The sequence below is a fragment of the Sebastes fasciatus genome, chromosome 18, assembly GCF_043250625.1.
Source record: "Sebastes fasciatus isolate fSebFas1 chromosome 18, fSebFas1.pri, whole genome shotgun sequence".
Lineage (NCBI taxonomy): Eukaryota > Metazoa > Chordata > Actinopteri > Perciformes > Sebastidae > Sebastes > Sebastes fasciatus.
In genome coordinates this window covers 10,913,918-10,932,108 of record NC_133812.1, presented here as the reverse complement: position 1 = coordinate 10,932,108, position 18,191 = coordinate 10,913,918, and the positions used below count along the sequence as shown (strand labels likewise).

The following is an 18,191-nucleotide window of genomic DNA, read 5'->3' as shown; positions in this document are numbered from 1 at the left end:
TAAATAAATAACCAGCTGAGCCCATTGCATTTGGATCGGATTGACAAGGGTTCTTATTTTACATTTTACATGTCTGTCACACAGCTGGTGACGATAGTGTAAGCGATATATTGCAATTTTGTAATCTAATTTTTGGAAAACTGTCATAGAATAAAGAACACACCACCATATGCAAAAAAATCGATATTTTCTTACACCGCTAAAAATATATATATATATTTGCATTTCTAGGGGTTTCAGTGAGCCCCCTGAACCAAACTGAGTTCATAAACCACTACATTATCCAACCAATAAGCAACACACCTTGCAGACAACAACTCAACATCTCTGCCCCAACTCCATCAGAGCTCAAAACACCAAAAACACACACATAAAAAACAATAAATAACCAGCTGAGCCCAAAGCATTGGGATCGGATTGACAAGGCTTCTTATTTTACCATTTTTCCATGTCTGTCACACAGCTGGTGACATAAACCACTACATTATCCAACCAATAAGCAACACGCAACACACCTTGCAGACAACAAACTCCATCTCTGCTCCAGATCACCTGGTAACACACGCATGCCACACAATCATTACTCACAATACACCTGTAATTAACACCTCATCCACTTTGCTTTTTCAACTTCCAGGTATATAGAGCTCAAAACACCACACCACACACATAAAAAAAACACTACATTATCCAACCAATAAGCAACATGCAACACACCTTGCAGACAACAACTCAACATCTCTGCTCCAACTCCATCAGAGCTCAAAACACCAAACACACACACATCAAAAACAATAAATAACCAGCTGAGCCCATTGCATTGGGATCGGATTGACAAAGGTTCTTATTTTACCATTTTTCCATGTCTGTCACACAGCTGGTGACGAGCAGCCACGAGGCGCTGCTGGCATGTTGAGCTTCATCAAGAAGAGGAGATAACAAGAATTTCTAAAAACATGTTTTTTTTTTGTTTTTCTTCACAAGACTTGCAGATTACAAAAAAAAACATCCGCTGTAGATCAGGACATGCATATACGATATAATGCCATGCATAAATATCAACACAGAGTGGTGGAGCGATACAGTAGGATGGGATACAGTGCAGCTTGACGTAGCTTTGCCCATCTGAAGTAGCCAGCCAGGCTCTAAATATGGGCTGGAGAGGAGGAGGAGGAGGAGGAGGAGGAGGGCTACACACACACTCATAGAGCAAAATAAAAGGCAGTCACCCTTCTTGATCACATTTTTCTAACCGGATTCCTCATTATTACCGACACGGTGTGCTGTGTGTGATCCTAGTCCTGGTGGTGGAGGATATCTGGGCACGTAGCAGCAGCAGCAGCAGCAGCAGACCCGTGTATATCGCTTCTTCTGGTGCACGAACGAAGCTGTGAAAAAAATGGGTTCTTTTGCGCTCCTCTCTCTCTCTGGACGAGCTGCCCAGTCGGAAGCAACTTCAAACATTCAGGGCCAAATAGCAACAATCGAGCTGGGTAACTTACGGATCGCTTCCTCCTGCCGTCGAGTAAAATCTGCGGGTATATGAGGCTAAAGAGAGAGGAGGAAGCCGCCTGTGCCGCCGGACTGGTGCGATGGTGGAGCTCCGTGAACTGGGAGAGCTGTTGGGAGGAGTGGAGAGAGGACGGTCGGTGGCGCTGCCTGCGAGATGTGTGTGCGTGTGTCTGCCTGTGTGTGTGTGCGCTCTCTCTTCCTGGTTGGGCTACCACCACCGATTTGCAAAGAAAAACTTCATCTGAACCAATTGCCACAGCCTCCAATGACGGACAAACAGCTGTTTATTGTGCAGAGGGTGGATAAGAAACTCAATATTTGCTCTATCCAAAGAGAAACTTGGCTACATCATCTGCTGCTCCACCACCACGACGACATGCATGCCTCACCCTGTCATTTTTTTTTTTGTCGTGACCAAAACCCCCACGATCAAGTCAACCACCAGACTGTTTAAAACACGTCTGGCTGGAGAAATTCAGATGAAGGAGGTGTCCCATGTGGTGCGTGGGAGATATGGGGTTTAAATGGTGCACCATTTAACAAAGTTCTGATGAGTTATATGGGATGTAAAGGGGAAGCTATAAAACTCACTTTTTATGACCATGAAATGCATGTATCTCATGTGCTTTAAGGGGTTAAAAAAATTACTTTTCTAAAATATCTGTATTTATGTATATTTTGTTACATTTGGTTTTAAATGGTGCACATTTAACAAAGTTCGGATGAGTTATATAGGATGTAAAAGGGAAGCTATAAAACTCACTTTTTATGACCATGAAATCCATGTGCTTTAAGGGGTTAAAAAAATAACTTTTCTAAAATATCTGTATTTATGTATATTTTGTTATATTTATAAATTAAACCTGCAGTAGGCAGAACGTTTTTGGGGGCATCATTGGGCAAACAAATCCATAATAACCTTTCAGCATATTGTAATTCAAGTGTTCTGAGAGAAAACTAGACTTCAGGCATTAAAAAATCTAGCCCGTGACACGAGACTTTGACCAATCACAGGTCATTTCAGTGAGAGCGTTCCTATTGAGCGTTCCTATTGGCTGTGCTCCAGCTGTTGGGCAGTGCTTGGTATTTCCTCAACTGAACCCAACATGGCTGCTGCTGGGTCACAAACGTTCTCATTTTACAGTTAAACAGTAACAGAAATGCATGTATCTCGTGCTTTAAAGGGTTAAAAAAATAACTTTTTTAAAATATCTGTATTTATGTATATTTTGTTGCGCTCTCTTCCTGGTTGGGTTTCCACCAACGATTTGCAAGAAAACTTCATCTGAACCAATTGCCACAGCCTCGCTTGAAACCCCCCCGTTCCGCCAATGACGGACAAACAGCTGTTTATTGTGAAGAGGGGGGATAAGAAACACAATATTTGCTCTATCCAAAAGAGAAACTTGGCTACATCATCTGCTGCCCTCTACCACGACGACATGCATGCCTCACCCTGTCATTTTTTTTGTCGGGACCAAAACCCCCACGACCAAGTCAACCACCAGACTGTTTAAAACACGTCTGGCTGGAGAAATTCAGATTGAAGGAAGAAAAAGGCATTAAAAATGATATCAACACAGTGTGGGCCATGTGGTGCGTGGGAGATATGGGGTTTAAATGGTGCACCATTTAACAAAGTTCTGATGAGTTATATGGGATGTAAAGGGAAGCTATAAAACTCAAATCCATAATATCCTTTTAACCTTACTAATAACCTAAGTTCTGCACCTCCTCATCGCTCTGTTTTCAGGCTTGAAAATCCATGTGCTTTAAGGGGTTAAAAAAATAACTTCTCTAAAATATCTGTATTTATGTATTTTGTTATATTTATGATTAAACCTGCAGTAGGCAGAACGTTTTGGGGACATCATTGGGCAAAAAAATCCATAATAACCTTTCAGCATATTGTAATTCAAGTGTTCTGAGAGAAAACTAGACTTCAGGCATTAAAAAATCTAGCACCTGACAGGAGACTTTGGCCAATCACAGGTCATGTCAGAAAGAGCGTTCCTATTGAGCGTTCCTATTGGCTGTGCTCCGGCTGGTGGGCGGTGCATGGTATTTCCTCAACTGATCTCAACATGGCTGCCGGGTCACAAACTTTCTCATTTTACAGTTAAACAGTAACAGAAATGTATGTATCTCATGTGCTTTAAAGGGGTTAAAAAATAACTTTTCTAAAATATCTGTATTTATGTATATTTTTGTTACATTTATCATTAATCCTGCAGTAGGCAGAACGTTTTGGGGGGCATCATTGGGCAAAAAATCCATAATAACCTTTCAGCATATTATAATTCAAGTGCTCTGAGAGATAACTAGACTTCTGCACCTCCTCATGGCTCTGTTTTCAGGCTTTAAAAAATCTAGCCCGTGACGGGAGACTTTGGCCAATCACAGGTAATTTCAGAGAGAGAGCGTTCCTATTGGCTGTGCTCCAGCTGGTGGGCGGTGCTTGTTATTTCCTCAACTGATCTCAACATGCCTGCTGGATCACAAACTTTCTCATTTTACAGCTAAACAGTAACAGAAATGCATGTATCTCATGTGCTTTAAGGGGTTAAAAAATAACTTTTCTAAAAATATCTGTATTTCTGTATATTTTGTTACATTCATCTCTAAATAGAGGTTTTATTAAACTCACATTGGCTGGGATTGGAACCAAGATGAACCAACTAGACTATCACCAAGTACAACCACCAAAATGTCCAGATATGTTCCCTCAACATGGCCGAATAGTCCTTTTGACGTATTCAGTTTACTGTTCATTGATATTGTTTGTCAATTTTAAAGTCTAAATGGTGTTTCAAAGCTTTCTCCACACACATAATACAATTATAGCGGCAATATTCTGAATCCTTTCACATTAGTCACATTTGAATATATTCAGTTTAATCTTCCTAGAAAGTGCCCACATTGTGTACATCTCCAGGTTGCCCAAAGTGAATACCAAGAATATGACCTCTGTGTCCTCAATTATAACTATGGCCCTCCATATAATTTGAATATGTTGTAATCTACAACATAACTATAGCTGTCAGATAAATGTAGTTCAGTAAAAAGTACAATATTTCACTCTTCAGTGTAGTAGAGTAGATGAATAAAAGAAAATTGAGATACTGAGATAAAGCATAAGTACCTGAAATTAGTAGGGGTCGGTTGGGACACTTTTATATCGACACCAAATGACCTTTCATTATTCACAGACTACTTTAACAGTAATGACAATAATTTGATCCCTGAACAGATACAGGTGTCTCCTAACAATTTATCAGATTTTTTAGAGCCCAAAACAAATGTGAAACGCAAAATTTTGTTAAATGAACAAGGAGTGCATTTTCCCAAAATTCCGCCTGCCAAGGACGGTTGGGACAGTAGTTGGTTCTGGGCAAAAAAAATACCATTTAAAATTGAAGAAATTGCAGTCTAAATTTTAAGAACTTATATCTAGAATTTTACTTGCTCACACATTTCTTTGAGAAAAAAAGAACAGAAACATTTGTAAAATGATAATATTTTCATAAATTACTGAGATATGGAATTTGGCCAAAAAAAAAAAAGGGTTTCTGACCGGCTGCCACTTGAGTAAACATTCACTCTTATCTGATCTTATTTAATTAGGAAAAAAACTTCATCAGCTGATAGGCCTGAAAATAAGCTTTGCAATGCATGGTTAATGGCATCGACATGGTTGCTTACTCGCTAAAATGGCTCTGTCCCAAGTGTCCTCCACTCCCAACTGTCCCCTCTCCGCTACATCATTAGTACTTAGTTACATTCCAGCACTCCATACTGAGCTGGGTTGGAAATAGGGTTGCACAATTTATGGCCAAAATGAGAATCACGATTTATGACGATTATTCGTTGATTTTAGGGACAAAATGTTCTTATTGCACTTTCACATTTAAATAAACGGAGCACTGCTTTCACTTCCATGTTACATTCCTGCTAATTAACAACTCTTTACATCAAAATAAGACTTCAAACAAGGTTCGTCTTCACCTGAATTCAGTGCACACCTTACAAAAATCAGTTAAAACATTGACAGATAAAACAATCTAAAAACAACAGGACATGACAGAGACATATTTGTACAGACACATAGGATGGGTGATGATGAGTTCTAGAGAGAGTAGGCCAGTTTAAACAGGTGGGTTTTGAGGAGGGATTTGAAAGATGTGATGTTGTCAGACTGCCGGATGTGTGGGGGGAGTGAGTTCCATAACCTGGGAGCAATTGCATGTTTTATACTGCTAGAACGAGGACGAGGGGGGCTCAAACTGTCTTCCTCAACAGACAGGACGACTGAGGTAGGATGTGGAGTGATGAGGGTCTGGAGCACATGGTTATATTATGTAGTAGTTAGTTTAATAAGGTGCAGCAACTAAAAGCATGTCTTCATGCGAGTAAGAAGAGGCAGAGGGGGTGTAGGCGTTTAGATTGCCTGCACCTTGTTAATAGGAGTTTCTCATAGGGTGGTGGACAATGTTCTGGGTGTTGCTGGTGACTCAATTCCACATTATTGCCATAATGTCAGCACTGCCACTGCCTCCTCTACTCTTCTACGCTTCATGTCTCAACACTAAATTGCTGCACCTTATTAAAAAGCTCTAAGTAGAGCTGCGTGCTTCAGATCCTGCCTGTCGACAGTGTTTGGCATTGATCTGATAAATCATTGACTACATGTGTAAATTAAAAGAAATAAATGACTTACTACTAAAATCTGAAACTCACCAGTTACCCATTTCTTTTCATCTTGTCTGTCATTATAGCCACAAAAACGGCATCGCGGAACTGGCATCTGAAAATAGCGGGGTGTAGTTTACCCAGCCGGAACATTTCTCGTACACCACCACTTAGAAACTCTCAGTTACCACGCAAAATATTAGGTTTAGAAGTTTTTAAATTGCATCTGACATGTAAAGAGCATTTCTTAGTGTGTTTCTTTTCTCGTACCAGAAAGGTTTAAAAGGCAATCTGATATTTATTGAAGCAGCCACTTTGTTACCTACTGTACTCCAACCCTTTTTAATGGCAAGAAATGCCGCTGCAAGTCACAAAAGCCGAAAGGGCTGAATTATACAGTTGGATACACTGTAATTACATCATTTAAAATCATTATTTACATCTCTTCAAAAGGTGCCCGTTACAGGCCGAGCCGTTTTGTGCTGTGGGAAAGAAACTAAAGTGATTGTCACATTGTGTAATGCCAAATAATCAATACCTCCCCCTTTTAGAGCAGCTGATCCAATCAGTTCTATTGTTACATTAAGAACTAATCACTTGTTATTTGTCTTAGAAAACAAGTTACATCTTTTAAACCTCCACCTGTGGATGTGAAGTAGAACACATCTCTGCCAACTGTAAACCTAAGTTGGTTACACTCAACACTAATATCTATCTTATGAGCAACAAACTAGCTGAAGACGAAAACACAGACACAAAACTCCCAGACCGGACAGTTGTCCGTGTTTTCGTCTTATAACTTTGTGTTACGGGCAACCTCCAGGTCTGAAAAGTGAAGCCAATGCTGAAGTGCCCTAAACTTGCATTCTTTCTAACAGCCAGCAGGGGGCGACTCCTCTGGTTGCAAAAAGACGTCTGATTGTATAGAAGTCTATGAGAAAATGAGCCTACTTCTCACTTGATTTATTACCTCAGTAAACATTGTAAACATGAGTTTGTGGTCTCAATCTCTAGTTTCAAGTCTTCATCAATACAGCATGATGTTCATTTAGTAAATTATGGTCCCATTTAGAGTCAAATAGACCATGAAGCAGGGTATGCTTTAGGGCGTGGCTACCTTGTATTGACAGGTCGCTACCACGGTGTTGTCCGTGTTTTCGTCTTTGAATTTTAACCCTTTCACAGTGTGTTTTCAGTTCATGAAAGTAATTTATAACATTTTTGGGTGCCTAAAAACGTCTTATTCATTGTTCGGTTGCACTTAACTTCTGGTTGCAAAAAAACAAGATGGCTACGGCCATAATGCCGAACTGAGGCTTTAAAAAATGTCAGTACACAAACCAATGGGTGACATCACGGTGACTACGTCCACTTCTTATATACAGTCTGTGGTTAAGCCTCACCTATAGCTGCCTTGAGTTGTTTTTTATAGAATAAATAATTGTTGAGTGACAGGGCCGGGACCCAATCAGTAAACTACAATAACCAATTAGGGCCAACAACAAGCCAGTAAAATAACGGCATGACTGTCTGGAACATAATGAGCAAAACAAATCTTCACTTTAACATATTTTCTAACAGTCAGAGACAACCTGAGCGACGCTACCTGCAACTGAACTTCAATTTTAGGTCAAGTAAATGCTGTTGACAAAAAAAAATCTATTCACTAAAGCATTTATTTGATGATAATTAAATAGACTGAGGATAATTCACTGTGTTATGTTTACAGCATAAGGGCAAACACATTTTTTACTGGGATGTAAGGTCAGTCATTATGTGAAAAACTAATGATAGCTGAGAGTCAAAAGCACAAGATTACTTGCTTCTATGTATCATGACAGGCGCTGACTATGAATTCCTGGCAGCTCCTGTTATTTTAAAACGGTTCGTTTTTCTGGTTTCTTACGGGAAAAAAAAGCAGAGATGGATCACTGAAAGTGACACGCAGAGGCGATGCAACCTCTGTCCACACATTCATACATGTATCTGATTGCTGGCTGCCCCCGAAGCACTACACACACACACACACACACACACACACACTTAGTTCCACTTGCTCAGTAACTAACAGTCTTCATTCAGTTGTCCTACATCTCTTTGCCCGTTTCAAACTGAGAGCAGACATGAAAGCATCACTGTTTCTGTGGACAAGGAGCGTGGCAGGGCATTGAGAATTAATTAAATAATCAGGGCAGAGCCTCTATACTTAAAGGGCCACCATGGGTTAATTATAAAATTAAACACATATCACCATGAAAAGGACAGTGCCACGCATGTCAAGATTTCTTGTTATTCACAAGGTCAGCACTGGCTAGATTTGCAACAGCCTAGCAGAGCAGATGGGTTTAATTTCAGAGAAGTGAATGGAAACCTGGTGTGTACAGGTACTGCCCGGGTTTCTTCAGGACAATGAGAGTATGAACATCAACAAGCCTTATACAATGAAACCAAGCAACCAAGATGCTAACCTTGCTTCATCATCAGAAGGTGCTGCTCTATGGAGCTGCTCAAATGACATCCAGTGTAAACACAATATATGTTTCAATATATATATTTGATGAAGTGTTACACACAAATGAAATTAAATGTCAGTCAAACAAGCAGACCATGAGACTTTAAACGGAGCTGCGCTGTACATCATTGTGGCATTACAGGTAAAGGAAAAAGCCAAGTTAGTTAATAGTAAATGATTAGTAGAGGTGTGCAGTAGCAAGAGGCTTCATCGTACAGTATCATTCAATAGAAGACTCAATTCAGTACACTGTTTTGTTCAAAATCTTAAATTATGTAAAAGTATCAACACAACAATGTACAAATATCCCATTACAAGTAAAATCCCTGCATTCAAATGTGTACTTAAGTAAAAGTACATAAGTATTATCAGCAAAATGTACTTAAAGTATGAAAAGTAAAAGTACTTGGCCCCTGTGACTAGTAGCCTATTATTCTTTATCTTACATTATATTATATTATATTATATTATTAAATTGTTACTATTAATGGCTCAGTCATAAGTAGCATTTTCTTGTTGTAGCTGTGTGAAGTAGAATTACTTTTAACTACTTTGTATCAGGGGCGGAGCCAGATGTTCTGCAGATGCATCGATTTTTCCCCCCCCCATTTACCGCAGCTATATGCACTATTTTTCAAGCCATTTCAGATGATAGAATGCCTCGAGATCTGTACATCATTTGGGAAAAACATAATAATAACTTGCCAAGGAAAAAATCATCCTGTAGAGCCGACATCCTGTTTTGTATCTAATTGTTCTCCAACTGTCTTCGTTCATAAACCATGACACAACATATTGAGGATGATTCATTTTCATTCCTGCCACCTAAAAAAAGGCTAAATTACAAACTACTTTTCAAGGAACTAAAAGGTTCCTTCAGCCCATTGTTTTCTGTGTTTCCACCTCGGTCTAAAGACTTGCGAAGATTAGACAAATTAGTCCACTGACGTATGAAAAAGCAACATGACATGGCACGACGGCTGCTTGGGGTCACAGCGGTAAACACACCCACCTGCTTCATCTAAAAGACATGATGAAAAAAAAAAAGTGAGGTTTTGTCTTACTGCAATGATATTTACAGCTGAATGATGCCAGTTGGATGTAATGAATGCAATTCAGAGGAGGAAAATTAAACTAAGAGCGTCTGTCTCCACAGTAAATCATCTGTTGAGTGTTTGATGATTTCTTTAAATAACTTTTCTTCCTCTCATTCACAGCAATGTCTCCCTCTTCTAACATTACCGCTTGCCCTCTCAGCTCACCCTCGCAGCTCACCCTCGCAATCTCTCTCTCTCTCTTTAATGACTCGGGAGGCCGACAGCAGAGCCTAACTATACTTTTAACGTTATCAAACAAAGAGAAATTCTCTTCCCCTCGTCCTAAAATGGTTCTAAATCAATACTAGAGTACTTCCTTGTTTATGAATGAAGCGATAAGCGATACATGAGTTGAAGCCATTACAACAGCGGCGCTGTGTGTGTGTTTGACCAATCAGCAATGTCATCCCTGCAAACTCCACCCCAAAGGTTCCTGTACTTTCATAAAGTAATACCCCCCCCCCCAACCAGGATCTTTTTGGGGAGTAAAAAGGCCCAGAAAATGTCCCCAGAACTTAATTTAGACCCTGGTCCCTGCGATGGAAACGAGGCTATTGATGACAATAGTTCCCCGGTAATTGAACTTTTGCTTCATTCATTTGTCGGTCGAGGTCACAGAGACTGAGGGGAAATGACACAGAGTTGAAGGTATTTTACAAACCTAACAGATTCAGAGAGGAAATGTGTCTTTGGTTGATCTGCTGTCAACTCATAGACATCTGAAACTGTGACAAGGGGAACCAACCAGACGATGCTTCTTTGTATTGTATTTTATAAGCTAATCATGTGTTTTTTAAATGTAATATCTTATTTTGAAAAATAACTTGTAACTACAGCTGTCAGATAAATGTAGTGGAGTATAAAGTACAATATTTCCCTCTGAAATGTAATGGAATAAAAGTATAAAGTAGCATAAAATAGAAGTACAGGTACCTCAGGGACAGATTTGTAGAGCTTGTAGAAATCCTACTGTGCCGGTTCTGCTGAACATTGCAGAAAGTCCAATTAATGGCAAAGTATTGCAAATGATTAGTACAACTGAATGATGATACAAAGTGCTGGAATACAATAAATGAATAAGCAGAGTCCATTTAAAATATACCACTAACCCAAAAACTCTTCTAGTGACCCATATTTCATTGATGATTTAAGCGTTTGATTTGTGTGTTGGCAGAGATCCACTGATAATTCACAGCGGATTGCCTTTACAGTAATGGCTCAGTTATTAGTCCTACATGGCTATTTAATGACGGGTCTGGGTGTGAGTCATTTAAACACTTCTATATTAACTTTTATGACATTTATGATGGCTTAGTGAGGTAGGGCGCTATGTCGGATCAGAGAGAAATGTGGTGAAGAGGTGTTGCACGGTGAAGTATAAGTCTGCTGAAGGAACTCCAAAAGATTAATGTTCAACTACAATAAACTAGTGTGTCAAAGAGTCTCCTGGCAGATCCGTTTTTTTTTTCATTTACACTACAAGATAGTGTCATGGCAGCCCTGAAAAAAGAGACTCGGCAGAAATAAAAGAAGCAGGTTATTTATGTGTGAACCAGAGAGAGAATTACTAAAGGTGGCCGATAAATAATGATTATTAAAACAGAAATAACAAGGCCTAAATGAGAAACAAACCTTTCCTTTAACTGAGCCACTAATATGCACACTTTCTCTGGCAATAGGCCAACATTGTATTTAGCTTTGTAACTGATCAACAGTGGTGGAAAGTAACTAAGTACATCTACTCAAATACTCTAAGTACAATTTTGAGGTATTGTATTCTTAAAAAAACATATGTTCCCCTGCTGCCTTAAAAATGTAATTTCAATAAACGTAGGTTGATTAGTTGGTTCAAAGCCGTCTCATGACTCTTGAAAAAGAAAAGTGAGTTAAATTCACTGAACTCGAGAAAACATGTTCAATAAAGATATTAAAGTAACTTCGAAATTCTAAGTTAGTGGTTCCCAAACTGGGGGTCACCAAAGCTAAATGCGGGGTCGTAAGGCCTTCTTGATTTTAAAGGGTGTAACACAACTTTCTTTTAAAAATATATAGTATACAGTTGGCCTATATCTCAACATTTCATTCATTTCTGTGAAGAAAACTAAATTAAATTGTTGTTTTTAAACTTTATATTATCATTTAAGATATAAACAGTGAAGATCTGAACACATATATTCACAGAGCCTTCCCTCTCTGCTAAACAGCCTCGTCCTGCATTAGAAAAGTACACAGTTAAAACAACCAAAGAGCTAATAGAACAATGGCCAAGTGTCAGGGAGAAGAAAACACTGAATTTGTTAAAAAAAAAAAAAAAAAAGACTATTAAGTATGTATGATTGTTCAAAATAAAAATATATATACACAATTCAGAAAGAGAATTGTATTAAAAGTTGATACAAAAAAGTTGAAAAAGAAATGTTGCAATATTCACAGGAAATAATCTGCTCATAATTCATCCAAATGGCTTGTTTTACACAAACTTCCTGCTGTTATTGCGTTCACTATTCGGGTTAATTGTACAGTTTCAGTTGTTCTGTACTGTTATTGTAATGCATTGAATGTGATATGAAATATTCATAAAATATGTCCCTTACTCAGGAGTTTTCAGTTTACACTGACAGGCTCAGATTGTTATTATTAGTGTCTGACAACATCGTGGAAAGGACCCTACAGTCTGTTTGTTATCGTGTCCAAGTCTCGTTGTGAAATCTGAATATCTGTATACTAAATACAGTCGACCATTAAATTCAAAGTCCTCATCCACATTGTCAAAATAATCTAAATAGTCAGCCATTACATTGAAAATCATTTAGATATCACTAAGCTACGCTTTCTGTACTCCAACATAACAAACTCTGCCTGGCTCGTGTTTCCACCATGGATGTATTCCACTTTTCCACTGCTGTCTTCCAGCAACACGTCACCTCATGAGAGCCTTTCATGGCAAAAACAAGCACTTTTAGTGTATGTAAATGACGCTGCCAGCTTGCCCCAATAGCACCATATTGCAGCCTGTGAGCAGCTGCCGTCTACAGTGCTCTACCTCAATACTGGACCAGTTTCAGAAATTGTTGTCCTATTAGTCAGTTAGATACCAAAACATGGAAAAATAGGGTCCAGGTTGAAAAATACCAAAGCTACCTTTTAAATTGAATCAACAAGTCACACTGACAAACGTTACAGACAGATTTGCTTTACATGTTCTTAGTTTGAAGAGTCAGTTTACAGCTGCAGCTGCTCCTGCCGGAGCCTCTTTGAACCAGAGTTAGAACAAAGGCAAACCAATTATCCAATTCATTTTCAAATAAAGGCAAAGATTCAGTCCAAAGTCCAAAAACTGAATAGAGACTTGTATAGCAACAGAACATTTCTTCTTTTCTTCATTCCAGCCTTATTAATCATCTCATGACCCCTCAGATTTATCTCGTGACCCTTTGGAGGGGCCTGACCCCCAGGTTGGAAACCACTAACTGTAAGTAAAGTAGTTAAAGCTCCACCTCAACCAGCGAGCCACACAGTCAAATGCTACGTCAGTATTAATAGTGTAATAATGTAATATAATAATAATAAAACATCAGTCACATGGGCCATTTTCTGCACAAGGAGTACTTTCACTTTTGATTCTTTAAGTACATTTTGCTGCTAATATACTTCTGTACTTTTACTTAAACATAGACGTTTGATTCAATACTTCTTCCACCACTGCTGATCAAATATTTAAAAACGGGTTTGTGAAGCACTGTCCCAATATTGAAAGTGCATGAATTGCAAGTATTAAAAGATCATGTGCAGCTATTGTATAATGGAGTTCAAATAAAGAGCAAAATTAAAAGCATAGAATTGGGAATTAAACAATCATGAGGTTTTAACAGAGTTTCCAGATTCCAGTCAGTTTAATATCTGCACAAACGGGAAATTGTCATCACACAGGCAGTCCTCTGTATCTTTATGGTACTTGGGCATAACCCGATAGACTGTGTGATTTAACAGGCTTCTATTTAGGCTGTAGGCTGTATGTTTTTGGCATCATTGGGCAAAAAATTCCATAATAACCTTTCAGCATATTGTAATTCACGTGTTCTGAGAGATAACTAGACTTCTGCACCTCGTCATGGCTGTTTTCAGGCTTTAAAAAATCTAGCCCTCGACACAAGACTTTGGCCGATCACAGGTCATTTCAGAGAGAGAGCGTTCCTATTGGCTGTTCATTCAACGGAGGCAGCTGTCAATCACTCGCAAACACCAATCAAACGGTCAAACTAGGCGGCGCTAATTAAATATGAATCAATATTCTGTTTGAAAGTGTGCTCCGTCTGGTGGGCGGTGCTTGGTATTTCCTCAACTTTCTCATTTTATAGCTAAACAGTACACTACAAGAAGTTTCTGAAAACATTTGAGGCGAGAAATAGGCATTACAGTAACAGAATATTAGTTCATATTTGATCAGCGCTGCCTAGTTTGACCGTTTGATCGGAGTTCGCGAGTGATTGACAGCTGCTCATAGACGGCAACACTCCAGCTCGGCTCTGACTGGTTGTTTTCATGCACTACTGTCAGGATATAGTGACCGTTTAATAAAAAATAACTTTTTTTAATCATATTTGCTCAATTTCTACCCACTGCTGCTTTAAGTGCGGAAACATTTACACTTGACTGATTTCATATAGAAGTGTTCAGTCCATGTTTGACTCAATAAAGCCTTCTGTTGACACTTTTTCCCTTCACACATCTCTCCCAACAGTGCATGTCCTGAAGATCCCTCACTGACAACCCACCAACGCCTCGGGAGGTGTATCTATGATGTCATAATAGTATCATCCGTTATGAGCTCATTGCCTTTATGACCCAATTGGCAAACTGTGATGTGGGCTAATTGCTTTGGCATTTGAGACGCCTCTGCGTTTACCTGAGCAGAGCAACAAACTCTCTGTTATTCCCTCTCTCTCTCTCTCTCTCTCAGTTTACAGTGGCGGATTTGTTTATTCTAACTCGACCCGAAGTAGCCCTTTAAAGCTGCAGTGGGTAGAATTGGAGCAAATATTATTATAAAAAGTTATTTTTATAAAACGGTCACTATATCCTGACAGCGGTGCATGAGACAGGTAATCTGAAGAAAAAAAAATCATGTGCCTCTGTGTCCTCCGGTGCTCTTAATGGCATCTGCAAGATTTCACAGACCGGAGGAAAACAACCAATCAGAGGCGAGCTGGAGCCTTGCCGTCTCTGAGCAGCTGTCAATCACTCGCAAACGGTCAAACTAGGCAGCGTTGATCAAATACAAATCAATATTCTGTTACTGTAATGCCTGTAATTTTCTCGCCTCAAATGTTTTCAGAAACATCTTGTAGTGTAAGCTGTAAAATCAGAAAGTTTGTCATCCAGCAGCCATGTTGAGATCTGTCGAGGAAATACCAAGTACCGCCCACCAGCTGGAGGACAGCCAATAGCCATCTCTCTCTCAGAAATGGCCTTTGATTGGCCAAAGTCTCCCGTCCTGGGCATATAGATTTGTTTAAAGCTTGAAAACAAGAGCCATGAGTAGGTGCAGAAGTCTCTCAGAACACTTGAATACAATAGACTGAAATATTATTATGGGACTTTTTAACCCAATGATGCCAAAATCTTTCTGCCTACTGAAGCTTTAAAAAAGCCAATATGAGTCACAAAACGAGGAGCAAATTATACCCCTAAAGAAAAGGAATGCCACAGGCTGATGATGTGCCATAAAGTTTGCACACACACACTTACACACACACACAGTGGGGCTGCCATCCAGGTGAACATCCATCCAGCCAATCATAATATTATTAGTGAGCTCACAGGCTATAACTGTGTCCCTATAATTGACCTTGTTTCAGTCTCGGACAAAAGCACTATGACAGGGCTGTCCAAAGTGGGGCCCGCGGGCCAAAGTTGGCCCGTCATCAGGTTTGACTTGGCCCGCCAGATGTTAGCAAATTATTTATTTTTTTATTAAAAGACCCAACCGACTTTACTGTCTTTTGGAGGCCGTATTAGGCTTATGGTTAGAAGATAGTGGCATCATATGAAACTAGAAAACCTAAGGACTCCATTAGTACCATATCATGTCATATTAGCTTGTCAGGAAGGAGGCTAACACTCTAAAGTTGGGCTAAATTTGGTGGGGAAAAACTTGCATGGCCATTTGTCAAGGCGTCCCTTGACCTCTGATCTCAAGATATGTGACTGAAAATGGGTTCTATGGGTACCCACAAGTCTCCCCTTTACGGACATGCCCACTTTATGATAATCACATGCAGTTTGGGGGAAAACATGCAGTTCCTTGAATGCAGTATACATGTGTTATTTTTGCCTATTCTAAAAATGGTGTATTTTAATATTTCTACATACTGGGGTCCCTTAACAGTCTTGGAAATGCATAAATTACATAAATGAGCCCAATTGTATTCAGCAGGTGGGTTTTAAGGGGCTAATTACACTGTTAAGAATTTCCCAGTAAAATAACAGTAAAGAACTGGCAGCAGGGTTGCCTTTATGTTACTGTAAAATTAACATCATTATACTGTCGCTGAAATGTACAGCTTTGTACTGTTAATGAAAAATACAGTTTGAACTGGTTGTTTTTTAATTAATTTCACAGTATTTTACAGTTAATTTACTGTTTAAAGATACATTATATAGCTGTTTTTCACCTCTCTTTTACATTTTCTTACTGATTTGTTTTAATGCACTATTTAGGTTGTATTTTGTACATACATTTTAATAAACATTATTTTTTTACCCTAGATGAATAGACTTAGCAGGTTACAGACATAGGAATAGTCACACTAAATACAATTAAAGGCACTCGTTAGGAAAAAGGCTATAATAGACTTGTTGACACTTTTCCCATAATGTGTGTCTATATCTGGCTACAAGCACAGAATGCAAACCAGAACAACATGTGAGTGAAGAACAATAAAGCTAATTCACTGATTTTACAATCATGTACAATGTACAAGCCTCACATGTACAGATCAGGTCCCAGAATTAAACAAATACTGCATGAAACTGTTACTGATGATACTTTAGACAGTTGATCAGCAGTAAAGTGATGTTTTTTAAGAAAGCATTATAGTTCAGCTAAAAAACGGCCTATGAGCGTAATTTAACAGGTTTTCTTTTGTATTAACAGTAAAGCACTGTTTTTAGCAATAACAGGTTAATACTGTTGAAATCCTGCTGTAAATTAACAACAATTGTTTACAGTGTATGTAAAACATATTCAATTAAGGGAACTTGGGATCCTAGTACCATTTTGCATCTTAACAATACAATAGGTGTTTCATTTTGGCCCGTGGCCCACCATTGAGTTCCAGCTTTGGCCCTCCAAGGGAAAAGTTTGGGCACCCTTGCACTATGATATTACACTTTGCTGGTGCTGGAGCTGCTGGTGGTGACTGTGTGGAGGTGGTGGTGGTGGTGGTGGTGGTGGAGGTGGAGCTGTGATAAACACACACATTGCACGGCCAGTCCGACTGAGTACCACTCCCTGGGAATCTCTCCTTCATCATGCATGGCCATTATCTATCTGCCTCTGCAAACGTCCTCCAGACATGACTCAAAAAAGCACACACAAAAGGAGGAAAGCTGGAGCTGGCCACGCAAAAAAAAAAACACAGCCAGCTCTGCGTGAATACAAGAAAAGAAAGGAAAGATATAATGTGGAGCAGCAGCTGTACTCACCGTTCCGTAGCTCTCTCTCTCTGTCTCTCGTCTGATTCTTTCAATGGTGCGAGGAGCCAGTCAGCCAGCCAGTCACCTTGTTTTCCAAATGGCTAGGTAAGGTAAGCCAAGCCTCGTCCGACTGGTTAACCGATGCAACTATATAGAGGAAATAAATGTCGCCGATGTTTCGCCACTACTCCACTCGACGAGACGGAGCAACTCTCGCAAGAAGAAGAAGAAGAAGAAGAAGAAGAGGTATAACACTCCTTTCCGGGGTGTTTTTTGTGCTCAGGATGTTTGTGATATATCCCATCCACTCTTCCTCCGACGGCAGCACGGCTGTGAAACCTCGCTGCTTGCTGCTGCTAGTGCTGCTGCTGCTGCTGGAGGAGATAGAGATAGAGAGAGAGAGAGAGAGAGAGAGAGAGCAACACACGTCGCTTATATCCGTCACTTGGCATTAACAGCGCACGCAGCTTTCAGTTTTGCGCACCAGTCTGGGTTTGTGTTGAACAACAACTAGCAGCAGCGGCACAACATGACTGACTGACTGCAGAGCTGACAGACACCCTCCTCTTCCTGCAAAGAAATGCTCAACAAAAAGTCCCGTTTAACACTATAAGAAACATTTTACATAACAACAACAAGAAGAAGCATCCTACTTCTGTGCTGAAGCATGTGATGATGGCAAC

At 39.5% G+C, this 18,191-nt stretch overlaps 1 protein-coding gene across 3 annotated transcripts in view; it reads right to left on the bottom strand.

Moving 5' to 3' along the window:
- LOC141756090 (bromo adjacent homology domain-containing 1 protein) overlaps positions 1-18,191 on the bottom strand; it is a 37,426-nt gene extending 19,235 nt beyond the window's left edge. Inside the window, exon 1 of one of the 3 annotated variants that reach the window (XM_074615573.1) lies at positions 17,518-18,191. Coding sequence is in view for 1 of the 3 variants with exons in the window: in XM_074615572.1 (XP_074471673.1) it covers positions 1,272-1,464 (193 nt within the window). In the remaining 2 variants the exon portion in view is untranslated. The other 2 variants (XM_074615574.1, XM_074615572.1) reach the window with 2 other exon arrangements.